Below are 26,618 nucleotides of genomic sequence, written 5' to 3' on the forward strand. Positions count from 1 at the left end.
CAAACCCACACCCCTGCCCCAACACACACACATACACACACACACACATACACACACTGTCCTGGGGACTTGTATTTACAGGCCCTGACTCCCTGGAGGAAGGCCAGGGAGGTGCCTGGGCGGGGGCTGCCCCAGCCCTCCACAGGGGAGCATGCTGGAGCCTGCCTGACCCACCTGCCCGGGTCGGGGCTCCCGGAGAGATGTCCCCAGCTCTCTGCTCGGGAAGGCTGGCAATGGGGACCCTACACCCCAGTGCCCCAAGGCTGGGGGTGGGCTGGGGCCTCCCAAGTGGGAGGGGGAGACCAGGGAGGGAGGAGTCCAGGGGACACAGCTCATGGAGAAGGTGAGTGTTCGCTGAGTCTCAGCTGGGGACATGGTGGGTCTGAAAAAAAAGCACTTCCCACAACTTCTGTCCGGTGCTCCCCGGGGAGGAAGGAGAATGTATGTTCTCTGACTGCATTTCCCATAGCATCCGCCTTGCTACCCCCCAAAAGTTCCAAGTCACAATGTTCCGGTCTCTTGCTACCGAACAGTCTCCATGGAGTGCTACGCAAGGCCACCACAGGCCACACGCACAGAGCCCTGCTTTACCCACCGTGTCAAACAAAGGCGTCTCATGAGCAGGGTCAGTCGGCGAAAATGTAGGAACTGGATGCACCGGTGACACCTTTGGACATCCTTGTAGGAGGCCAGTCAGAGGACGTGGTATAATAGTGGAAGGTCCTGGCGCCTTCTGCGGGGACACAGCATTGCACAGCCGTGTAGACATCAGATGGTGCATCGGTCTGCCCAACCCAGGATTGCATCTCTGCTTCCAGCGCTTGAGAGGGACCTGGGCAGGGTCCCCGAGGAGGACTGCTCCCCTTGCCCATCACGGCTTGAGGTGTCCCTCGGAGCCCTCTGCATTCTTAGCCCACTGCCGCTGGGGCAAGCCTGAGGCTGGGCAGGCGGCAGGAAAAGGGAGCCGTGGGCCCTGCTCAAGGGTCTGCCCTGAAAGCACAAGGCTGGTGACCACCGCTCCATCTGCCGCCCGCGGGGAGCTCCACCTGCACTGCTCCGCCCCCAGTGTGTGCCCAAACCTTAAAGGAAACTCCAGAGTGGAAATCTATGTACAGAATAAGGCGGCAGGAAGGGGGTGTCCTCACTGACCTCTTGGAACATGTCCATCCCTGAGAAAGGGGGGGGGGGTGGCGGGCTCAACACCGCTGAATCTCACCTGCGTGGGTATGTCTCTTGTGCAATTGTGGATGGTGTTTTTTGGAATTTTTTTGGAATTTTTTTCATTGTTGTTTTTTTTTGTTTTTTTTGTTTGTTTTTTACAAATTTGACACCTGAGGTGAAGAAAATTGGTTTTTTTGTTGTTGTTGTTGTCGTCGTCGACTTCATAAAGTTCTTTCTTTTTTTTTCCCTCTCTTATTACAAAATGAAAAGACACGGAATCACGAGAAGTGAGAGCATCTGCTCATGGCTGTGGTAAGGAGGCGGGGCCTCAGGGCGTGGCATGGCCTGGGTGGGGGCGTGACTTGCCACGGGCCCCGCCCCGCGCGCAGGCGCTCAGGGCGAGCTGGCCGGGCTGATGGTGGGGCTGCTGGCGTCCGAGCGGCTGTAGTCGCTAAGCGAGCCGGTTCGCGAACCCCCACCGCGCCGCTGCAGCATCCCCGGGTGGAAGTTGGCGTGGCGGCGCGCGTGCTTGGTCAGGTGGTCGCTGCGCATGAAGCGCTTGTCGCAGATAGGGCAGCTGAACTTCTTTTCCCCCGTGTGTGTGCGGTAGTGCCGTGCCAGCTCGTCGGAGCGCGCGAACTTCTTGTTGCAGTCCTGCCAGCTGCATGCGAAGGGGCGCTCTCCTGCGGGTGAGAGGGCTTAGGGTCAGTCTCAGCGCACACCCTAGGCTGCCCCGCCCTCCCTGCGCCCCTTCCTTGGCTCCCCATCTCCGCCAACCTCCGTGTGGGCGCCAGCACCCTCCTGTCCCGTCCCATCTGCTTCCATCCGACCCCTCCCGGGAGTAAATGACAGGATCCCAGGTGCTGCGGCCCCCTCAAGTGCGTGCCATCCAGCAGCCTGTGTTGGGTCAGCTGTGCCTGAGCGGCGGGAAGCACAGGCTGGTCCCTGGGCTCTAAGAATGGGAGCTGGGATCGGGGAAGGCTACGGGAGAGCTCGCAAGCCTGCAAGTCTGGCCATATCACCCTGACCCCACAGATCACCCTCACCCCACAGAAGTCCTAACCCCAGAGCCTCAAATCCTGCAGGATCTGCAGACAGTTTGCCGACCCCAACACCCAGCCATTCAGACCCTCTGCAATCTCCTCATCTATATTATGAACAGGTCAGGACAGACAATTTTCTGGGACTAAGAGTCTGTTTATGGGCTTCCCAGGAAGCGACTTAGCAGCAGCAGCAGCAGCAGGCGGTACAGTGGTAAAAAGAGTCTGCCTGCCAATGCAGGAGATGCAGGTTAGATCCCTGGGTCAGGAAGATCCCTTGAAGGAGGAAATGACAACCCACTCCAGTATTCTTGCCTGGAACATTCCATGGACAGAGGAGCCTGGTGGGCACAGTCCATGAGGTTGCAGAGTCGGACATGGCTGAGCACGCAGACACTGGCCAAGAGACTGACTGCAGCTCCAACTAGAGTCTGCTGCTGTTCCTCTCTGAGAAGTTCCAACCTGGCTAACAGTCAGCAGAGGAGACTGGGGGTGACACCCAAGAGAGGAAGGTGAGGACAGCTTAGAGCAAGAGGCAGGTCAGCCTTCACCGAGGCAAACTCTGAACCACACACAAAAAAGGCATTAGTTGCACGGGGAGAACCAGCAGGGAGTTCCTGCACCCTAGAGGGCAGCCTCTGGCACTGGGGGTGACCACAGAGTACCCCTTCCTGCTGCATTTCTCCCCCTCCCTCCCAGACTCTGGCCCTCAAGCTGAGAGCTGGTCTTTGAAGCCTGTCCATCAGGGCCCAACAGAGGAAATTGACACTGCCCACCCCCAATGAGGCCATCAACCTTAAATACAAACAGACACCCAAAGGTGGCCAGGCAGCCAAGGAAAACCAGTGGCATTAAAGGGCAAGGCCAAGAGCAACAAAACCACTCACTCCAGAGGAAAAAGAGTGAAGCCAGGAAACAGAAGAGAATATTAACCTAAAAATTCTGACTAGCATTCTCAAGATATTTCAGACAAAATTTTATGCGTAAACAGGATACCATAAAAAGGAAGTTCAGAGTACAGAGAATAAGTGTTTAAAAATTGAGAGTATTGTTGCCCAAACAAAAATTCCACAGAAAAACTAGAAACATACTCAAGGAATTATCCCAGGAAAATAGAAAAAACAAACAGAAACAGCTCTAGAAAATATGGGAATGTTGCGGTGTTCTCTGTCTCCTAGCAGTGCTGAAGCTAAGAGCTCTGTATGGCTCTGTATGGCTCTGTATGCTCTCCTTACTGACTTTGTTTTGGATAGAAGGGTGTGTGGGCAGGGGGGTTCATAATCAAGCAGGCAAGCAAACCACTTCCCATCTGATAGTTACAAACAGCAGGAGGTCACAGTTCAGAGTCACAGGGAATTGATCCTGTGGGTGCAACATCTAACAGAAGACACTGCTGAGTAAAAGAACAGAAAAGAATGGAGGAGAGGAAATTACCAAAGAAACAATGGAATAGAATCTGTCAGCTGATGCGAAGAGCCAGCTCACTGGAAAAGACCCTGATGCTGGGAAAGACTGAGGGCAGGAGGAAAACGGGGCAACAGAGGATGAGATGGTTGGATGGCATCATCAACTCAACGGACATGAGTTTGAGCAAACTCTGGGAGATGGTGAAGGACAGGGAAGCCTACTGTGCTCCAGTTCATGGGGTTGTAGAGTCGGACACTAATGAGCAACTGAACAACCACAGCAATGTTACAGTAAAAAAAGGAGACAGGAAACTAACATGGAAAGGGTTAGCATAGAGGTGGGCGGAGTAGTGAATAAAGGCTCCTGCCAAGAGTATCTGCAATGTTAGAACACTAGAAGAGACCACAGAACTCACTTGAGAGAAAGGGGAGAAGCAGGTCATCTGAGAGGGAAAGAGGCTGGGACAGACAGCAGCCGTCTTATAAGCCACACTAGATGACAGAGCAACAGATGCTCCCAAGAGTACCTCTCACACACTAGCAAAAATAAGAAGAAAAGGAGAAGCCAGGGAAGTGAGTGAACAATGAAGGGTCATCTTGGGACAGGAGTGAGGGAAGAGACCTGATGGGGCACTGGAGCTGTGGGCCAGGAATCACACAGGGAGGTTTACAAGAAAGGGAGTTCCACACACCAGAGAGTATAGTCAAGAGGCTGAATGCATATAGTCAGGATGCAGTGAAAGCACATAGTATTCTTTGCTTAAAAGAAAAAAGAGGCAATTAGAAACCCCAGGAAAAACAGAAGGCATACAAGAAAATTGTCTAAATTAGAAGTAAACTAAAATGCCAAATGAGGGGACTTCCCTGGTAGTCTAGTGGTTAAGACTCAGTGCTTCCACTGCAGGGGACGCAGGTTCGATCCCTGGTCAGGGAACTAAAATCCCACATGACACATGGCAAAAACATTTTTAACTTAAAAAAAAAAAAAAAAGTTCAAACTCCATTCTAGCAGAATGACACCACACAGTTGTTATAAAGTACTTGGAAAGGCCCAGCACAGGATATGGTGGTGTCCTTCACATGACCAGTGCTGAACCTCAAGGTGAGACTCGGCCCCTCTCTCCACTATATACTGACTTAAAGCCTCAGACAAGTGCCTCACTGCCTGCCATGGGGGTAAAGAGTGGCCCCACCAAAGATATATCCAAGTCCTTACCCCTGGAAGATGGCAATGTGACCTTATTTGGGAAAAATGTCTTTCCAGATACGATAAGGTACAGATTATGGGATGAGATCACAAAGACTAGAAAAAAAGGAAAAAGACTCCAGAGAATGATGGGCCCATAAGCCAAGGGACTCGGTATCTGGGGTGGCCACCAGACACGGGGAGAGAACTGACACTGCCTACACCTTGATTTCAGACTGCTGCCCTCCACAGTGAAGAGAGCACACTTCTGTTGTGAGTGTTCAAGCCACCCAGCTTGTGGTAACTGGTTACAACAGCCACAGGAAATGAACACAGTGCCCCATCTTCATAGTGAGGTGGTGATTCTACAGGACTGCACTCAAGCAGCCCTTGGCACTGGGCCTGGTACATGCCCAGTGATGACTCCTGAGATGCTATTGTCACTTTTATCTTTTATTCTTATCAACTAGTCTTCTCAGATTTGGGCCTGCTTGGAGGAGCCAGGGGTGGGGGTCACAAAACCAACCCAAAGTCACACTCAACCTTGCTTTCTAATAAGCCCCTGTGTCCTCGTTGAGAGCTTGTCCTTTTCAGGGTCCTTCTGCTTGCAACTCTGGGAGGCTCCTTAGGTGGATATAATTAGAGAGGGTTGCATGATCCCAGGACAGCAGGGAGGGGCGACATTCAACAGGACAGAGTGCTGGTGCCTGGCAGCCTGGTGGCAGCAGGTGGGAGGGTCCAGCATCACCACTCAGCCAGCCAGCAGCCCTCAGCCTGCCCAGGCATCAGCAGCACGATGGAGTACAAACATAATGCCTGGCCCTGGGGATGTGGGTGTGATGCTCGCAGACAGAGCTTTCCCTGCTCCCTTCTCTATTCCTCTAGCAGCCTGTTCCCAGCGGACAATAAGCCGGTCCATAGACAGACGGATAAACCATTCAGAAGTTATGATTCATGCTGGCATCAAGCGGCACTGGGTCTGGCTCAGCTGGCCTCTGAGTGGTGACATTCAAGCAGCACCCAGGAGGTGGACCAGAAGCATGGGGCAAAGGCAGCATGGACGGGAGTCCTCCCCAACAGCACTGCTCACCCTTTTAGGAAGGGTGAGAGGGAGCTTCCCTCCCAGGGAGGGAGCTTTTGTTCACCTGGGTTATGTCCATCGAGATTTATCACAGAAATTAAAACAAAATATTTAAACTCAAGCACACATTCCAGTAGCCGTCAGAGGGGTGATGTCACCATACATCACACAGCCTCTGGGATATTCCACTATATTCTTTTGAGAGAATAAAGAACAAATAATGTTACTGTTATGAAAATAGTTCTGACCTTACAGCTCCCCAGAAGGGTCTGCAGTACCTGCAGGTGTCTCTGGGCCTCACTTTGAAAACCTCTGGAGGGTGGGGCTCTGGAGACTGGCCCCAGGTGGCATGGTGGCTGAGCTGAGTGTGTGTGTGTGTGTGTGTGTGTGTGCGCGCGCGCGCGCGCGCGCGCGGGGTGTACCCAGAGTCGGGCGGGAGGCCAGCAGGCCCAGGTCGGGCAGGGGGTCCACCCATGCTCTAAGTAAAGCCGAGAAGAAACCAAGCTCAAGTTCTGCACCTGCCTCTTCCTAGGATGTAATCAGGACACAGGAGCGGTACCACAAGCTACCACCGGAGGGCGCTCGGCCCAGCGCAGAAAGGACTCAGACCCCAGACCCCTGAAGGGAGTCCAGGTCTCCTGCAGCCTCCCTGCCCACCACCCCCAACTTCAGAAGCCAGGAGGGAGGCAGGTGTGTGGGCCGAGGGGGCCATAGGACAGGATGAAGAGAGACTTTGTGAAGAGAGGCAGGGTGACAGCAAAGGGACTGGATGCTCGGGGAGGAGAGAGGTAAACTGGAGGAGGGTCAGGGTCACAGTGACGGGCCTTGGAGATCCACGGACTGGGGTAGGGGCCTGCCACGCTGGAGGGGTGGGTACCCGCCAGTGAATGCTAGGCCCCAAGGAGCCAGGACTGAGGGACAAGGGTAACCGTGGAGGCAGGTTGAGGATCTGCGGGTGCTGATCCTTGGGGATGTAGTGTGGGGACGAGGTGGGGGGCCGGGCCTGGCCGTGTGCAGTTGCGGGGAACGCAGTCCCGCAGGGAGTGGGTCGTGGGGGTGGGGTAGGGGCACGCAGGGCGGGGGTTACATAAATGTTCCCTGGCGCCCTGAGAGGCAGCCGAAAGCGGTTGCCTCATCTTATCAGGGAACAGGGCGTCCCACACTCTTGCCCAAGCCGCAGGCCTGGGCGGGGACAGCGTGTTCTTTCTGAGAAGCCACAAGAGGCCGGGCGGGAGCCCAGGGCTCTCCTCGCCCAACCCCCGCAACGGCGCCCCGCCCCGGGGCCCGTCTTGCGCAGGTGCAGCCGCGCTCACTAGTGCGCAGGCTCCGCTCGCTCCGACCGGTCCAGAGACCGCCTCCCGTTTGCCCTCCGTCAAGGGCGTGTGCGCCCCGTGACCTCACTCGGCTCATCCAGCCTCAGCCAAACTTGCCAGCCTCCACACAGTGAGGGAGGTGCTGGTTGCAAGAGCAACTGCGTCGTGGTTCTTTTCTGTGTGTGAGCCCCTGGTGGGCAGTCGAGGCAGTGGTGGTGCCAGGACCAGCGCCGCGCCTGCAGACCAGGGCCCCTTCTGGGCAGTGAGTGCTGGGCTCTACCGGCCTCAGCTTCGGGAAACCTGGGGAAGGGAGATGGGAGGAGAAGTTTGACCCGGGGCCCCGGGACAGAGAAGCAGGTGGTCCAGGGGTGCCCAGATCCACAAGAGCACACCTCGGTGAGCACACGGCATCTGTGCGGGTATGTGGAGGATGATGGGGGAGGGGCAAGGCTGGTCCAGTCAGAGGGGAGGCACGGACAGAGGCCTCCATAGAGAAACAGCTGCTCCCAGGCTCCAGTTACTGGCTGCCAGCAAGCGGCCTGCCATTCATCAATAGATCGCTCCAATCTGTGGTCTCCGGCATGTGTCCGCTTCCAGTTCCTAACCTCAAAACGGCCACGTTCTTCACTCCTGGGAGGCCTGCTTTCCCTCCCACTCCGGGCATCTCGGCAGATGGCTGACCACCGGGGCCGATCAATTGCCAGCCTCCGAAGAAAGCCAGACCGGCAGCCTCAGGGTCAACAGAAAGGCCTGTTCTCTGAGGGGGAAGCTGACTTCTATTTTCTTTAGGAGACCATTCGGCTCCTCTGCTGGTGACTTACAAACCCTGTGTCCTGGGGAGTCCAGGCTGGAAGCTCTTACCCACCACTGTACAGATGAGGGAGGTGAGGCCCAGGAGAGAGAACTGCCACCAGGTGGGATCCCCCTTGCCCTGGGACTCAGCGGGCAGAAGCAGTGATTTCTGCCTGGAAGCCAACCCTGCAGAGGTCAGCGCCTGCCCCTCTCCCGCACCTGCATTCCTGCTCATTTGTCTTGGCTGCATCTCACAGTAACTGTGAAGGTTTAGTGTGAGAACACATGTGTGTTCTGAGGAGATAGGCGGTTATCACAGGCAGAGCTCCTGGGAGTGTCCCTGGCTAGACAACCAGCCAGTGCTCATTTCTGCCAAAACTGCCTGGCCCTGCCTGGGGTGCTGCTCTCCTTCAGCAATGCTATGGTGCATGCATGTGTCTCATCACACGCTCCTGTGCACTCTTGCACATGCCAGGGCTGGCAGGACATGAAGGGAGGTGGTACCTGGCTGGAGACTGCTACATACAGCCTGGGGGCTCGAGTTAAACAAGCAAATCTGCCTTCTGCAGACCCGTATGTCTCCACGTTTGTACAGTGGGTGCAGGTGTATTTTAAAAAAATATGTATTTGGCTGTGTTGGGTCTTAGCTGCAGCTTGAAGGCTTGGCATGTGGGATCTTAGTTCCCTGACCAGGAATCGAACCTGTGTCCCCTGCATTGGACAGTGGATTCTTAACCACTAGACTCCCAAGGAACTTCCAATGCAGGTGTATTTTTAAAGTAGGCATTCTGGGTTGTTGCTTTGCCTTGCTTTGTTTTGGAATAGGATAACATGGTCCTAAAATTCATGTAGAAAAATAAATAGAAATAGCAAAAAAAAAAAAAAAACTCTGAAAAATAATATTGAAGTGGGGGCAATGACCACCAGATCTACCATGCCGTTCGTTGCACAGGCTGCTGACTGGCAGTACAGCACAGCAGAAATGCCTGGACCAGATTCTAGGACCATGGAAATTATGGAGCAGAAAATGACATCTAAGGCAGGGTTCAAGGGACAGGGTCCAAAAACATCTTACTCAGGACAACTAAGTAACAATTGCCTCTTAAGGGTCAAAGATTTAAATGGGAAAAGTAAAACCACAGATGTTTTAGGGGAAAACATGAGAGAACATTCCTTTTATATGCTAGAAATTCTTTTCTATGAATCAAAATTTAGATGCCATAAATGAAAAGACTGATAAATTTGACTACAAAAGTATAAAATACATCTCCATAAACAAAGTCACAAGGAAAGGCAAAAAATAAGTAACAAACTGAGAAAAATGTATCTGCAGCTCTTGTTACAAAGGACTAATTTCCAATACTGGAAGAGATGACAGAAATTAAAAGGGAAAAAAAAATAACACGCAATAGAAAAATGGGCGAGGGCACTAACTGACAGTTCATAAACAGGAGGTACAATGACTCTTGAACATCCAAAAAGATGCTCAATACTGCCCATCAGGAGACAGATACAAGCAAAACCCCACAGACACTCCCCTTCTTACCTATCAAGGTGCTGAGATGGTGTGAGCTGGCACACCCACTCTTTATTGATAGAAGTACATACTGCCACCAGCTCTGCAGAGGACAGCCTGGCAATGACTACTCAAATGACAGACCTGTGTATCCTTTGAACTCACAATGCAACTTGGGGGAGCTATCCTGCAGACTACACCCGCACACCTACAAAATGGGATGTGAGCTTGCTCTCGCAGTGTGGCGAACGCCTCAAAACAACTCCTGCTCTTCTAGGCTTTGTTACATACACTTAACAGACCCTCACGCCACAGACGCCTATGAAGAAGGAGCTGAACGGGTTCTTTCTGAACTGAGATGGAAAGATCGCTGGGGGATGGCACTGAGTGAGAAAAGCGAGCTCCCAAGCAGGACACTCAGTCTGGAGGCCAAGTTTCACGTGCGTGCAGGTCTGCCTGGATCTCAGATGCTCTGGGTGGGCACCTGAGGATGCAGGACTAGCAGTCTGTGGGTGCAGAGAGCTGGGCGCCTGGAGGGCAAGGACTCAGAAAACTTTCCTTGGAAAGGGACTTAAATGCCCTGGATTTTGAAACATATAGTGTCTTTACCTAAAATTAAAAACAGAAATCCGTAGCAAACTCGGAAATGGCAGCCACAAATTCTGCCTTTCTACAAGTTCCTAGGGCAGGACTGGGACTCCACCCAGACTCCACAGCCCTGCTCACACTGCAGACAACTGGATGGAGGACTCTCTCTGATAAACAGTGTGACAGACCTGGTATGGCTTAAAAGACAGCAGAGATGCATTCCAACAGCAGCAGACCCGGGGTTGTAATCATGCCTGGAGGCCCCCCAGGTTCCCGCCATAAAAGTCGCTCTGTCCACTCTCCCACAACTGACCATTTAGCACCAGCCTGGGTGGATGGGGCAGACACTGGTTGCCACCCATCCTCCTCTTGCAACCCAGGAGAGTTCATCCTACTGCCAGGATGAAAACGCCAAGTTCAAGGCAGGAGAATGGGAGTCCTTTGCCAGGGCCAGGAAAGAGGGAGGGACTGGGTGTCCTGTGCAGGCTCCTGGGAAAGGTTTTCCTCCTGGACCAAAAAAGAAAGGATGAGGGCAGGGTGTGTGCAGCATGGGGGAGCAGGAATGACATGGAAAAGCCTCTGAGGTGGGGGAGACCTTGGGGTGACAATAGTCACCAGTAGCTGCACAGAAGTCCTCGGAGACTACCACGGGGACCAGACTGCTTCTTGATACAGATGAGCCCTCGGCCAACCTGGGGCCCCACACTACCCCCGCCCCAAAAAAGCCAGCTCTGCATGGTTAGCAGGGCCACCAGGGCCCCAGGGAGAGGGCCTGGCCCAGGGGGTGGGGCACACCACCCCCTGCTCTCAGGCAGAAGCTATGCAAGCACTCTGGCCCTACTTCCTCTTCCTGTGTCCCCTCCCCCAGCCCTCAGGTTCCTCCCCCTGTGCCTCCTGGGTGGGCCTCGCAGGCAGGGAACCAGTCCCTAAGGTGCATGGGCGTGGGTGCGCCATTCAGGACTGCACCCACCCCAAGAGGCAGGTGGGGGGTCAGGATGAACCATCTGTAAGATGGGGCCTGAGGTCAAATGTCAGAATGGCCTCACCTGGCTCACAGGAGGGGATGGCATGTCAGGACTGCCTCCCTCCCCACCATGGACCACGCTCGGCTATGGCCAGCCGCCCATGCTGACCTTGGCCACTAACATCCGGGGTGACAGCAGGAGAGGAACCCTGGAAGCCACCGCCCATCATCCAGACAGCCTGGGGAGCCACACCTGCCCCAGTGTGACCACCTTTCCCACAGAGCCACAAGGCCCCCCTTCGATTCCTCAGGGTAGGGCCGGCAGACCCCCAACCCCGGGCAAGGGCATCCCTGTAGGCAGCCACCATGTGGAAGGAGCCAGGCAGCTCTCTTCCCTGAGGGGCTGGCCTGTCTGTCCGCAAGGCCTGAGCACCCAGAGGCTGCACCCTCAAAACCTGAGCCTGGGCTATGCCTCCAGGCCTGGTGCCTACAGCCAGGCTATTCCAGGGACAAGAAGTAGGCCGTTTCCCTTAGAGAAAAAAAGTCACGAGGCTCGAACAAAACAGAGCCAAACGGTAGACTTTGCAGAGCTGACATCATAAAACAAGTAAATCAGAATAAAAACAAGTAAGCCATTTTACTATCATCTGAAAATGCTTTTGGTTTTTGAGCGAGCAGATGCAAAAAAAAAAAAAAAAAAAAATCCTGTCACTGACCTACTTCTGCTACAACAGTTGGGAGACTCAGGGGACCTACTCGAGATGCTCAGGAAGGAGCCCAGGTCACCAGACTCGCCAGTGTCTGGCCAGCCTCGGTCACATGGGGTAGTTACACCCGATTCTGTTTGCTGGAGCAGACGCCATAGCAGGAATTCAGGGGCATTGCCCTGCTGCAAGCCTGGGTGCTAGTCAGCACATCAGGCTGCACACACGGAGGGGGAGGCCACCCATTGCCCGCTCCCCCGACTCTCCTGGCCTTCTCCCTCCCTGAAGATATACATGCTGTCTGGGGAGAAGTGCCCTCCTGGGAGCCTTCCAGGTCCGGGGACAAAGGCTGGCCCTTCTCCGCACACCCTGCCTGGCCCTCTGCCTTTCTCTGGCCCAGCCTGGAGCAGGTTTCCAAGGGACCTGGGCCAGGAAGGAGAGCAGAAGCCACTCTGCAGCCCCCACTCATGGCAGTGTCCCCAGAAGCTTGGGCTGGGGTGCCCCCATCCTCTATGGCTTGGTAAGGGACTGATGCTGAGGATGGCCAGTGAAAGCTGCCCCAAGGTGGCACTCCTTGGAGTCACCTCCCAAGGTCACCACAGCCAGGATTCATGTGTTAGGTAGGGCAGGTGGGTGTGAAGCCAGCCCAGCTCTCTCTCTGATGCTCTCACAAACCAGACAGGGGTCCACTTCACACTTCTGTCCCCACCGGCTAACCAGGAACACAGACCTCTGAGTAGTCAGCCCCACTGTCCCGTGCGTGGGGGAGATGTACGTGCCCCAGAGCTGTCACTGCGTGGAGGACCCACAGCTATCTGGGATGACCTCATCCTGCCATCACTATGGTTTTCAGCTGCACTGCTTTCTACAGTCAGAACGCAACACAATGGTGATGAACACACACATTTACACTTATCTACACGTGTGTGTGCGCTCAGCCGCCCAGTCATGTCTGACTCTTTGCCACTCTATGGACTGTAGCCAGCCAGGCTCCTCTGTCCATGAAATTCTCCAGGCTAGAATACTGGAGTGAGTTGCCATTTCCTCCTCCAGGGGATCTTCTGACCCAGGGATCCAACCCAGGTCTTCTGCATTTCCTGTACTGCAGGCAGATTCTTAACCCACTGAACCATGGGAGATCAACAAACTTAACAGGTATTTCAGACTTGGGCCTATATCCGTGGAAGCCAGCACCCAGGCCTCTGCTGAGGGAGCTCACCGACACGCATGGGTGCACATGCCTGTGAAGGTCAGAAGGACTACACACCAGGCATTTCAGAAAGGTCTTTTTCCTGCTTTTGCTAAGGGTTACAAAACACATTTGAAAATTTCTGTACCCAAGGTCCCCTTTCTAACAGCGAGAATAAAATACCAATGGTTTCTGCCAGCAGGCGGCCAGCAGCCACCCAGACAAGGGCTTGAGTCCATCTCTGTGTGTCACACACACACACTCGACTCACATCCCCGTACGTTTCCTGAAGGGGCAGGTGGGGTGAGGTGTGTCACCTCCCCCGCTCCCTCAATGCTTCCAGACCCCAGACTGCTCCACACAGGGGATCTCCTCCAGGGGACTTAATGCCATGAGCAACTCATGTGAGCTGAACCCCAAGAATAGATGATTCCATCTCTTTCCTCTCTGTTCTGGTGGTCATGTCACTAACTGCCTCCAAAGGGAACCCACTAGTGTCTTCCCTGAGCTGAGGGGAGCAGCTCCGTCAAGGCCCAGCCCTCTCCCTGCCGTCTCAGAAGGAGAATCCTCCTGCCTTAGGAGCAGTGTGCCGTCAACAGCCTGTCTGGGAGTCTGTGATTGGTGGCACCCCGACCCGGACAGCCCAGGATTCACATTTCAGTCAGTTTCATTGGAGATCTTCTCAAACACCCCAGAAAAGTGAGGACACGCGTTTAGGATCCACAAGTAAAGACCCAGCTTTACTCACTTGATAAAAATATTCTTCATGTAAGGCTAATCAAAAGTAAAGTGGGACTGGGGCCTCCCTGGTAGTCCAGTGGTTAAGAGTCTGCCTGCCAATACAGGGGACACGTGTTCAATCCCGGGTCCAGGAAGATCCCACATGCTGTGGCGCAACTAAGCCCGTGAGTCACTACTACTGAGCCCGTGTGCCTAGAGCCTGTGCTCCACAACAAAAGCAGCCTCCGCTTGCCGCAACTAGAGAAAACCCACTTGCAGCAATGAAGACCCAGTGCACACCCTGAAAGTAAATAAAAAGTAAGTACAGGGAACTCATATCCAAAATATACAAAGAATTTTAAAATCTCAACAATAAGCGAACACTTGATTGCATAATAATACCGATGAGAGACCCAAACTCAACTATCAAAGACGCACAAATGGCAAATGCTATGTGAAAAGTGCTCAGTATCATTTGTCATCAAGGAAACCAAAGTAAAACAAGAGGGTGGCACCCTACACAAGTGTGTGTGTGTGTTCAGTTGTGTCCTACTCTTTGTAACTCCCATGGACCGTAGCCCTCCAGGCTCCTCTGTCCATGGCAATTCTCCAGGCAAGAATACTGGAGTAGGTTGCCATGCCCTTCTCCAGGGGATCTTCCCACATCTCTTATGTCTCCTGCATTGGCAGGTAGGTTCTTTACCACTAGCCTCACCTGGGAAGCCCATACACAAATGAGAGCAGCTAAAATCCAAAAAAACTGACCCTGCTGGTGGAGCAGCTGAAACTTGTTTGCTGCTAGTGACAATGCAACGTGGGATGGTCATTTTACAAGATGGCTGGGAAGTTTCTTAAGAAGTTAAACACAGACTCACTAGACAAAGCAGCAGTCCCACTCCTAGGCATTCATCAAGGGACTTCACCATCAGCCAACACTGGCAGTCAGCACTTTCTGTGGGTGAGGGGTTTAACATGAGCTGCGTCCTCACAGTGGAGCACAATTCAGTCACAAAACAGAAGGAACTACTGGTTAGGTGGATGCATCTGAAATGCATCTTGCTACGAAGAAGAAGCTAGACCCCTAAGTCTATACATTGTATGATTACTCATATGACATTTCGCCAAAGGCAAAACTGTAAGGACAGAAAATGCACCAGAGGTTGGAGGGCTGTGGTCGACCACAGAGCGGAATTTTTAGGGTGATGGAACTCTTCTGCCTGGTACTGGGAGGGTGGCTACAGACTCTCTGCTTTGCCAAAACTATAGACTGGACTTCAACAAGAATGTACTGTAATGTTTGTAAATGTTTAGCCTGGAGAGAAGGCTGGAGATCCCAGGATGGGGGCTGGCTGGGACAATAGACACCAGCCATATTACAAACACATGACATGGTGTCTGGGTGGGTGGGGAGACAGGGACAAGGAAGGAGCCCACACTTCAACAGAGCTCCAGCCTCTTAGAGGAGAATCCAGGGCAGACCATCCCAAAATGCTTCACATGTGCTCTAGGGCTGAACAAACAGGTAGATGCAAGGCAAGGGGAGGGAGCCTGGGTCTTGCTTTCAGAGAGGCAACAGCCTCTGGACCAGGCAGTGAGTCCTTCCTTGGGGGTAGGGGAGGGACGCCGCCAAATTTGAGATGGTGTGAACTCATGCTCAGTCCTGTGTTCACACAGAGAGCTAAGTGAGTGAAGACTGTGGGCAAGGACACATCCTGGCTCTGTCCACCAGGACAAAAGCAAAAAGCAGTGACACCCCCAGGAATGAGGAACACCCGTGGCACCTAGATCTTGGTCTCTAAATACCACTTTACAACAAACATAAATGGGGATCCTTGGAGACACGGCTCACTCTGGGACTGGAGTGGTAAACATACAAGATGAGCCAGAAGCAGCTTGTAATGCCAGACAGTGAAGAAGTGGACAGAAGTCAGCATGACAGGGGCAAGGGACCCAGAAGCCAACCTGACCTGGCCCTGGCCAAGGCTGGAATGTTTGAGTAACAAAGTACATACCAGCTGTTGCTCTCCTACCAATATAAAGTGATTAGAAGAACCCTAGGAAACAGCAGCCCACTCTGGTATTCTTGCCTGGGAAATCCCATGGACAGAGTCTGAGCCTGATGGGCTACAGTCCATGGGGTTGCAAAGAGTCAGACACGAGTGACTGAGCACAGAAGAGCACTTCTCCTCTATGGTGTTTTTCCCCCAAAGCCATAAACCCAGTCTCACTCCAAGAAAAACATCAGACAAATGCAAACTGAGGGACATTCTATACAATCCCTGGCCACCACCCCTCACAATGGTCAAGGTCAAGGGGAACAAGGAAAGTCTAGGAACCTGTCCCAGTAGAGAGAAGCCCAAGAGAGCTGACTACTATAGTAGTCAGTGAATTTCGGAAAACTCTGCAGTCACATTGTGGGATCATGAGAGCAGTGAGCACGTGGCTTCTTTCTAACTTTTTATTCTGTGTTAGACTATGGCTGATTAACAACGTTATGATAGTTTCAGGTGGACAGCAAAGGGACTCAGCCATACATATACAGGTATCCATTCTCACCCAAACTCCCCTCTCATCCAGGCTACCTGGCTTATTTCTGAGAAGTCAGTCAGTACTTCTTAGATAGTGCAAAGGGCTAATACAGCCCCACTTGTTGGGGAAAAAAGTAAATGCTGGTGAAAGTGAGAGATTTCCAAGGTTCCTCAGATGTGTTAGGAGGACTGGCTCACACAGTGGCTACCTTTGCCAGCCAGACACTTCCCTGCTGAATGCTTGCCCATTCCAAGGATGAATGTGCAGGAACTGCCCAGTGGTGACTGTGGCAGAAACAGCCAAGTGTCCATTATCCCAGCACCTGCTATCTGGATCTTCTTTTCTCTAGATGACATGACTTTAGCTTCTGCAGCCACAATGCACCAGGGGAAAATGCTTCCTGCCCAACTCCCTTGCAGCTACAGTGGGCTTTGGGAATTGATTCTGCCCAATTTATTATAGTTGTTCAGTCACTAAGTCATGTCCAACTCTTTGCGACCCCATCCACTACAGCAGGCCAGGCTTCCCTGTCCTTCACTATCTCCCTGAGTTTGCTCAAACTCATGTCCATTGAGTTAGTCATGCCATCCAACCATCTCATTGTCTGTCACCCCCTTCTCCTCCTGCCTTCAATCTTTCCCAGCATCAGGGTCTTTTCCAGTGATTTGGCTCTTCGCATCAGGAGGCCAAAGTATTGGAGCTTCAGCTTCAGCATCAGTCCTTTCAATGAATATTCAGGGCTGATTTCTGGTGACTGAGTTCTAGATAAACCACTGGGTGCATTTTCATGATAGAGGGGGCAATATGCACTCTGCCTTTCATACTTGCCTGGACCACGTCCTCCCTACATGGACCGAGTCCTCCCCACCCACAATGTGGGTTCCAACACTGCAGGACCACCAGGGTCACACCATCACCGGCCTCAGGGGCAGCACTCTCCTGAATGGCTGCCTCCTTGTGTACCCTGAGAAGACTTCTGGCTGGGGCTCTAGCTGTCCTTCCTGGATAACATCTCTGGACAAGAGTAAAAGAAGGGCCCTAGCTGACCGGTTGGACATTGTGGCCCAAGGCAGCAGTGGCGCCTGTGAGGGGAAGGGGTTGTCCTACCCAGTGGTGTGGCAGGTACACCCCCAGGCAGCTCCCAGCCTCTGGGCAGAATCACCACTGGCCACCAGACACATAAGAAGAGCCTCTGACATGGGTGGGCAGGCAGGCCAGAGGAAAAAGGCAGCCTGGGGGATGCAGAGGTGAGGAGAAGCAACTCCCAGAGCTGTCACTGGTGCTCAGAGGTAAGATATGACATGTGTGAAGCAAAAACAGGATGCTCCTTAAAGAGAAGAGACCCAGAAACTGAGTCTGAAAGCAAAGACACACAATACGGGGATATGGCAGAGATTAAAATCCAGTCTCAGAGTTGTCAGAGAACATGGAGACAGCACCACAGACAAAGAGCAAAAGATGAGAAAATGGATGATAAGAGGGCAAAGGTAAGAAAATTAAAGGATCCAGGTACGGAGCCCAGAGAGCCGGAGGACACAGGGGGTTGTCACCCAGGGTGGGCAAGAGCGAGGCCAAGTTCAGGAACACAGCCTATTGAGGAGGGTGAACCAGGTGAGAACCAGAAAACCACCCTCCCCACCCCCATAGAGACCCCTGACAGAAACCACACCCACAGTTCCAAGGACAGGGGAGCGTGTCAGGTGCCAGGAGTTGAGTGGCCGCGGATTTGCCAGCAACCACAGCAAAGGCCCAAGACTGCAAAGCAAGGCCCCTTGAACCCCAAGCTGACTAGGAGACCCAGGACCAGACATCCAGCCCAGAGGACTCAGGCACGAGGCCAGGAGCAAAACACTGCAGATACACGAGTCTCCAGAAAGAGCCTCCTGCGCCTTTCTAGGCTCCACTGAGGAGCAGAGGCTCCAAGAAACAGGGCCTAGATGGCGGCAGGTCCCAGGACAGCAGCACCACCAGTCCAGGGCCTCAAGGAGCTGGAGAGGAGTCCCCTAGAGGACAGGCTGCATGTCCCACCCTGTGGGGAGAGCCACGTGGCCGGGGGCGAGGGGATGAGGCAGTAATAGCAGTGCTGAGAAAACCAGGCAGAAGGGCAACTTTAGTTCTCAGGAAAAGAAACGTGAGCAACACCTGGGATGCCTGCAGCATCTCTTAGTCCTGAGCACCTCTGAAGGTGAGTGGGATAACACCCCAAACTGAGACTGGGAAGGGGGGCAAGGGGGTCACCACCAAAGAGGCCACACGGCTGCCTCTGGACGGGTCACAGCCAGAACGTGGATGCGGGCCTCGGGTCCTGCCCGCCCCCCACCCTGAGTGACTCTGATAATACTGGAGGGACAGGTCCAGCATTCTTGGCAGCCCAGCCTTTCCTCGGAGAGTTGCTGTGCTAGCCTCATCACCCGTCTGCAAAAGCCATGGAGGGCACCAGGTGGGTGGATGTGGTGCCTGCCCCACCCCACCATAGAATATCCCCATCAGCCTGCATCACCCCACGAGCTCTCTGCTGTTTCAGTCATTGCTCCTGTGTCTCTGACAGTGTGCTTGTCTTGGAGCTGCTTGCTCCCCTCATGCAGCTCTGTCAGTGGGTGCAGGGTTAGGGGCTCTCCACTCCCCAGCTCCGTGGTCACCAGAGGATGGGGGGCTTTGGGCTTCTGTGTCTTTATTCCACCTTACTGAGCGCTACTCTAGGCCAAGACACGCCAGACTCTGGTCTCCAAATCGGGGCCCTGACATGTTAGGGGCGCCTGGAGACCCTGCAGATAATCAAGGGCTGAAGGCTCTGCTCTCTCCTCCAGCAGGCCTGGCTCAGAGGCCAACCTGCTCACTGGACCTTGTCCCTCCTCCAGTGCCTGAGGCCCACTTGCCGCACCCTAGGCTTGGGCTTTGGTTAGCGGCTCCAGGTCCGCCCTACGGAGGCCAGGGTGGCGCCCTGTAGGCTGGGCGGAAGCCCTGGCGCTGGGGCGGGGGTTGAGCCTTCCCTGCCAAACGCCACATGGGCCCCTGGATTGTGTGAGTCCCCTCAGCCCGGAAGTGGGCAGTGCTCTGGAGTTGCTGTCTCCAGGGGTCCAAGAGCCAGGTCGGGCCATCGGGGAGGGGGACTTCCCAGAAAGAGCCTGGTTTCTGTTTAAAAGGAGAAACAGACTCAGAAGAGTCCTCCTCCTCTTCCTCACATCCAAGCCCTGTGGGTACAGGATCCCCACCAAGAGGATCTGGGGGTTCTGCTGCAGGCCCCGGCCACCCCTGCTTGCGGCCAGATGGCTGTGGGAACTCTGGCCGCAGACACCGCCCCCCTTCCAGGCACTATTCTTGGTGTGTGTCTCCCTTTGGGGGTAGGATGAGGGTGGAAATGATCAGAAGCTAAAATTAGCAAATGGCAAACAATTGAGGCCAGGGAACTGAGGTCGGCTGAGGATAACAGTTTGTTTTCTGTGGCCCTGAGGTGGTTTGAGCAATAAAGGGAATTGAAAATGAAAATAAATCTGGACGCCACCCAAGCCCTGCTGGGACCAGCCAGACAGGGGGCACCCGGGGGTGGGCGGCCAGATGGCAGGTCCCATCCTGGCCCCTCCTGGGGCTCCCCTCCTCCCGCCCACGGGGACTTCCTGCTGCTTCTGCCCTGCGAGCTGGCCTTCTCTCCCACAGCCGCAGGGATGGCCTCCCTGGCACTAGCCTGGCTGACTTCTGCTCCAGGGAGGGCTGGTATAAACTCCCGTGACTGTGCCCTGAAACCAGGCCTACGAGCCCCTGCCCTGGTTCCATAGGGAGTGCCGGTGACACACCAGGAAACCAGGCCCAAGGGTCTGTGACATGCTGGGTCACACGGTTGGGTGGGCAGAGGCCCTGAGCACACAGGCATGGCTGGGAGGTGGGTGCTGTGACTCCTGACTGCCCTGAGAGGGGTTGGCTGCACAGTGGCTGCAGACAGACAAGGGAGGGGGCCCGGTCTTGTTGCCGCTTGGCGGTCAGGGAGCTCTGCTCCCCTAGAGGTCACACCCAGTGCTCCCGGGAAGGTGGAAGCAAAGCCCCTTTTTGCTCCTAAGGGTGCTCGGCTTGGCCTGGAACACACAGGCCATGGGGTGGCTGTGGCCCCAAGGATGGGGCGCCCATTCCCAAGTCAGAGCGGCTGCCGGAGGCCCTTCCCCGGGGCCAGCCCAGGGCCATGAGCTTGAGGCACCACAAGTGACTCCACCACCACACGTGTGCACATTTCAGTCCTCGAAGCCACCACAGGGCGAGCGCTGGCCCACACCTAGCCAAGCTGGCCTAGACCCAGCACTGACCTCAGTGCCATTTACGTCTCCAGAAACTCTGACCAGGGGTCGGCTGGTCGCCACCTGGGCCACCAGGTCCATGTGTACAGAGCATGGAGCCCGGGTAATTTGAAGAGTGGAACTGGAGTCCAGGTGGAGGGTCTGCTGTGGAGACCAGTGTCGAGAAGAGATGGAGAGCTGTGGGTGAGGCCTGAGCCAATGATGAACACAGCTTCCATGGCCGCTTCCCAGAGCCAGGAGATCTCAGCATCCAAGGTCTCACGCCCTCTAGCCCTGAGGGCCCAGAGGTATAGCAGAGCAGTCTGAGAGGCCCGGGGTAAGGGGTAAAGAGCAAGTCTGGGGCCTTCCCTACCAGCCAGCTCAGCTCACCGCAAAGCCCTTGGACGTCTAACAGCACCCTTCTTCCTGCCAGGGTGCTGGGCTGGGTGCTCTCATGCATCACTGAGTGTCACTCATTCTTCCTTTCTAGAAGGCAATCTGCCCCTAAGTGCGCATTCCTGTGCTTGCTCCCAGGATGATAACAAGGATGAGCCCACCATGAGTGACAGTCAGTCACAGGCTTTCCAGGAAAGCAAGTCACTGGAGGTATCACAGCCCCCGACCCAGGGCCTAGTAAGAACACCAGGGATGAACAGACGAGGATGTGCAGGGCAACCATGAGAAGCCAGGTCCAGGGGCCTGCTGGCACTTTGGAGACGTGACCACCACAGAATGTCACAGTGGGAAAGGGCCAAACGTAAAATGACTGTGTGGGATGATCCCACATTTCATGTTAAAATAGATACAGGCAGACGTGTTAACACAGTGTCTCGTGGGAGGTGGGATTAAAGTTACTGCTTTTCCTCTTTTTCTTTTAATGCTTTTCCATTTCCCAAATCCTCTTTCATGAACATACTTGGCTTTTATAATCAGAAATAAAAACAAGTGCAATGTGCTAAAATCATAGTTTCCAGTAAAGCTACTTCTTACAAGAAACAGGAACACATCTGACCCGGTCCCAGAGCACTACCAGCAAGTCATAAATGGGTGGAGCACACATTCTCCAACTGTCGATGGGACCCGACTCAGAAGCTGCCCTTGGGTCCACGGATGGTGGATCTGGGTCATCTGAAAAGACACAGCTTTCCGGGAGATGCTATGGAGTTCTCCACTTGGCTGTCTACCATCCCCAGTTTTAAGTCTCAGAAGAGACCTAAAGGTGAGGACAGAGCCAGACAACTGCTCTGAAGAGGTAAAATTGGGTATCACATAATCTCTTTTTTGAGTTTTTCCAAATTTTCCAAAATTGTTTGCAGTTAATATATCATTTTTAATAAAAACGTGTGTCTGCACATGCATGCCACATATGGCCCTCCTCTTCTCAGAGAGCACCAGGCTGGGCTGACACAGCCAGACCTTGGGCTCTGCTGTCACTTGAGCACAAAGCCAAGTCAGAGGTGATAGAAGGAGCTGCCGGCTGCTCCCGTGTATGTCCACCGTGTCCTTGTCTCTTTTCTAGACTGGACCCTTCCATGGGTAGCCTGACATCCCACCACGTCCTGTGCATTTTCCACTTTCCTCCATCAGCAGAAAACCTAGGGTTTGGGTCCTGTCTTCAGAAATAGACAAGGGGCACCCAGAAAGAGCAGAAAGAAGCTGCCAGAGCCTTCCCTCCTCCTGTGCATTCTTTCAAAGATACCCTTGGAGGGGAGGGGTATACATGCAGCCCTGGGGCCCTGCCCTGGGGGACATGAAAGACATCGGTGACACCCACTTTTCCTTTCTTCTTCCCTGGCCTCCAGAGTCACCCAGCCCTTCCCTCAGGGCCTCCATCCACTCTGCTGAAGACCCCCACAAGACTCCACCTTCCCACCACCCCTTCTTGGCTCCTGGATGCCCACACCCTAAGCCTGGCTCTCATCCCCAAGGCAACGCCCCTCCGGCCCAGACTTGCCTCTGGACTACCCCCCAGAGACAGGGCAGTGCCTCTCTGCTCCCACAACCCCACAGTCCAAACTCAATCCCCCTGCCCCCGCCTTACTGGAGACTGGTTCACGGCTTTGGAAAGACCCGCCTTTCCCTTCTCCCCACCCACAAGCGCCAGGAAGTGCACTTCCCAAACCGCAGTCAGCCCATCAAGGTCTAGGCACAGGGGCCAGTGCCTGTGACCTTGGCCTCCCAGGTGGTTCAGGGTGGGCCACAGGAGCCTTCTCCTCAGGAGCCTTGGAGCCACCAGTGGAGCTCCAGGGGGTGCCTGGGATGCTGGGGAAGGGGGACACCAAACCCCAGCTCCGTGCCTCCCTGGCCGGTTTCTCAGCCTCCAAGTTATCATACCTACTGAACACGGTGCCTGTCACAATGCCCCAGGTCAGTGGTGTCCATGACGGGAGGCACCAACCCATCCCCGCCCGGGGTCTCAGTGTGGCCTCGTGGCGGTGACACCCCCAGCCAGGCAGGTGCTGCCCAGCAGGGACATCAACCCAGCTCAGCTTCCCCACTTTCCAGACTCCATCCGCTCCTCCCCATCCCCAGTGCCTCCTTTCACCCCCAAGGGTCCCGTCACCACACACCTCCCACCACATACCTGCACAGGGCCCCACGGTTGGGGAGGGAGGAAGTTGAGGGGGTGCAGGATTCCCTCACCAGTGGGAGCCAGGGCCTTCGTGGCACTCAGGACAGCAAAGAAACCCCTGCCCTGGCACCGTCTTGTCAGGCACACCCCACACATGTGGCTTTACACTCGGGTCCGTGTGTGCCACTGGCCAGGCCAGCCCCTAGCTTCAGCCCTGTTGCCTTGACCTTGGCTACAGTGTGGCCGGGACCCCACTGCCCAAGGACGTGGGACCTCACATGACTCCTGGCCGGCCCACCCTGCCCCTCGGTGTGGTTGGGTTCTCAGCGCTGCCTCCTCCAGACCCATCACCCTAGCCAAGTCTGTGAAGGCCTGGGAGGACGCAGATCCCCAGCCCAGAAGCATCTTCCCAAGACCACAGACCCCAGTCCCCAGGCTGGCCCTAAGGATTGGTGCACCCCACTCATGGCCTCGGGCATTGGAGCCTGTCATCTGGTGCCCACCGTGTGGGGGCGGGAGCCTGCCCAGCCTTGGGGAGGCTGGCACTGTCCTCCAGGGGCGCAGAGTGCTCCTGGCCGCAGGGCCCTCACCACCCCGACCCCTGCCCTGCCAGCCGTCCTTCAAGCTCTTTTCTGTCTTGGAATCCACTGAGATATTGTTGACAGAAAGGTTCTACTGCTTTTAGGGAAAAAAAATCCATAAACCTCTGAACCAGAATTCATTCTCCACATTCTTAGGACAGATCCTGTGATGACCAGGTTTGGCCCCAGGGAGGGGTGGAAGGACAGCCCAGGCCTCCCTGAGCTCTCCCTGCCGACCTCTGGAAACAGGCCCCCCAGCCTAGGCCCCCGAGTGCGGGGTGACTCCCCACAAGCTAGGCCTACGTCAGTGGGGCAGGGGTAGGCCACCCCAACAGCCGAGCACCTGGCTGTTGCCAGTTCCCAGCACCCCGGCACCCTTGGCTGGACTCAGGGACACGTTTTGACCCTGGCCTGATAACAGGGGTGAGGGCGGTGATGAAGACACTCAGGAGACCATTCTGCTGACCCCCCAGCCCTGCCGCAGGTGTGAGAGGGGGAACCAGAGGTCAGCACAGACTGGTCCTGTATGCAGAGGAGGGAGGGAGTGAGGCCAGCCTCCGGACAGAAGTGATAGGCTCCAAGCATAGTGGGTGGGGGCCACTATGTCATCCAAGGGATGGATGACTCCAGACTCCAGGGAGATGGAGAAGCAGACACCTCCCCCCTCCCCAGGTGATTCAGGAACTGGGACCAGGAGACAGCAGGCCTGGCCTGGGAGCCAAGGCGCCCTCTGGCCACCTGACCCAGGGTTTGCAAGACTCCATCCTCCATGGGGTTCACAGGGCCACCATCTGAGCCTGCAAACCAGAGTGTGTCCCAGGACCCGGCTGGCCAGCTCCAGAAGTTCTGGACTGTGTGAGCAGTAAACAGTTCCCAGTCATTTCCTGTGCTGAGAAATCGTACCCTAACACAAGAAACCTGGTTGGCATCACTGTGGCCCAGGGTGCTGGTGACACAAGGAGCTTCCCGCTGTGGGCCCCGCAGAAGGCTGGACCCTACTTGGCCTCCTCACCGTCTCCAAGCAGGTGAGCATCCCGAGGGCGGAGGCAGGGGCAGAGCCGCGCAGGTACAGGGCTGCTGGAGGCATCTGGCTCGGGGACCTCACACATTGACAGCCTGGTCACTCAGCGTCATCCTCTGTCCAGCAACCCCGTGGAACTGCCCCTGCCCCACCTGGAATCCCACAAATGTCCTCTGAAACAACCAGATGCCAGAGAGAGGAAGGACGGCCACACAGGTGCCCAGGTGTCACTCAGCACAGAGGTGCTCCTTCCACGTGGCCCCTCAGACTGCACAGGAAGCACCTTGATGCCAAATGCACTGATGCGAGGGTGAGAGCCTCGAGGAGAAGGACAGAACTGTGGTTCCGCAGCTGACGAGCTGGCCTCAACAAAGCTCCCACACTTCCCTCTAGGACACAACTCTCGAATCTGCAAACAGAGAACTGCAGCCCCAAAAGAGAGAGAAGAAAGTGGAGAAAATCCCCAGATGGCCTGGAGTCCATGAGAACAGTCACCCTGGAAAACACCCTGGGTGCTGCTCAGACCCAGGGCTCAGGAAGCCCATGGTCCTGAGGGGGCTCCCCTGGCCATGGGGACAGAGCCCTTCACCTGAAGGGGCCATGGCCACTGCCAAAGAGACCTCTGTCCTTCCAACTGAAGAGGCTGCGGTTTACAAAGGGGCCCCCCCAGAGGTGAGCCTCTCTCCCAACACGGCTGGCTTCTGGAAGCCCCACCCAGAGGGCCCATCCATCCAGGTGGAGTGCCCTGGCAGGACTGGCACTGCTGCTCATCACCATGAGATGGTCAAGACCAGGGATACCCAGCGGTGGGGAGGTGGAGGATGCCACCCTTGCTTCTACCCCTGGCCCAGGCATGTTCAGAGCTGCTCTGGGGACAGGGACCTGGGCTTCCACCTCAAGGCTCCAGTTCGGCAGCTCCTGTTTTACAGTTTGTGGTCAGGATTGAGTGCCTGGTAACCAGTAACCAGTGAGGCTCACCTGCGAGGGTGCCACTCCCCAGCCTGAGCACAGACTCTGGGCAGCACATCTCCATAGCAACAGGATCTCCACTGCCTTTCTGTGGCCCAGAATGGATGGAGGGGCCTTTGACAGACCAGAGCTGAGGTTGGGACACAGCTCACCCACACAATGAGCTCCGGGGTGGTTCTGTGAGGTCCTGATGCACGAGCTGGAACCTACTTCAAAAAGTCATTCTAAGTCATCTGTTTCTCCCCAAAAGAGAAGTCAGCAAAAATGTCTGTTAATTCAGGTGCCCAAGAGCAATGCAGCAGTGGGGGGAATCTTGCTCTCATGGGGTAGACACACACACACACACTTATAGACACATGCACTCATGGACACATACACACTTGTAGACACACACACACACTAGTAGACACTCGTAGACACACGCACTTGTACACATACTTGCAGACACACACACTCACAGACACACCCCCCCCACACACACACACCATGTGCCTTGTGCACGCTCTCAGGGGTCAGTGGTCAGCACGGCCCAACCTGCTGCCCAGTTGAGAATGTGAAGCAGGCTCCATCTGTTGTCTCTCCCGGGCCAACACCGTACCGCACTTTGCGTCTGTTAAAATGACAGCACACAATCAGACAAAAAGCCCTTCCTCTGATGAAAACAAAGCGTTGAGAGGCTCTTGACCGAGGTTACTAAGACACAGCGCATGTGCAAGCTTCTGTGGGGCCGGGACCAGAGATACAGCAACAACATGGCTCCAAGTCCACAGCCCAGATGGTCAGGACTTACAGATGGCAGGACCCCCAACACACTGTCTCTGCAACCCCAACAGCCGCCTCCTCAGGGAGCTGCTTCTCATGCAGGAAAGCCAGGGGTGGGGGGCCCACGAGGCAGCCCTGTCTTGTGCTGAAGGAAGGGAGCCAAGAGGCCTGCATACCCACTATAAAGACTGGCCCTGGACACAGGCCTGGCCCGACTCTGTAGATGGCCACGTGGGTCTGCTCTATGCGTGATAAAACCAAC

At 55.0% G+C, this 26,618-nt stretch overlaps 1 protein-coding gene and 1 long non-coding RNA gene across 2 annotated transcripts in view; one reads left to right on the forward strand and one right to left on the reverse strand.

Annotated features, from left to right (window-relative positions):
• Positions 1-1,336: 1,336 nt before the first annotated feature.
• The window catches only part of KLF13 (KLF transcription factor 13), a 37,897-nt gene continuing 12,615 nt past the window's right edge, over positions 1,337-26,618 (reverse strand). The window contains exon 2 of the mRNA XM_086364173.1: positions 1,337-1,844. Within this exon, the coding sequence (XP_086220299.1) occupies positions 1,555-1,844 (290 nt within the window). The 3' untranslated portion in view covers positions 1,337-1,554. The remainder of the gene's footprint in view (positions 1,845-26,618) is intronic.
• Positions 7,313-8,866, forward strand: LOC147349512 (uncharacterized). Its single transcript, XR_015149905.1, has 2 exons — positions 7,313-7,583; positions 7,977-8,866. It is a non-coding gene; the product is annotated as an uncharacterized LOC147349512 (long non-coding RNA).

This window comes from Bos grunniens, chromosome 21, assembly GCF_055505025.1.
Source record: "Bos grunniens cultivar Pamir isolate PY7600 chromosome 21, Bosgru_T2T1.0, whole genome shotgun sequence".
In the NCBI taxonomy this organism is placed as follows: domain Eukaryota; kingdom Metazoa; phylum Chordata; class Mammalia; order Artiodactyla; family Bovidae; genus Bos; species Bos grunniens.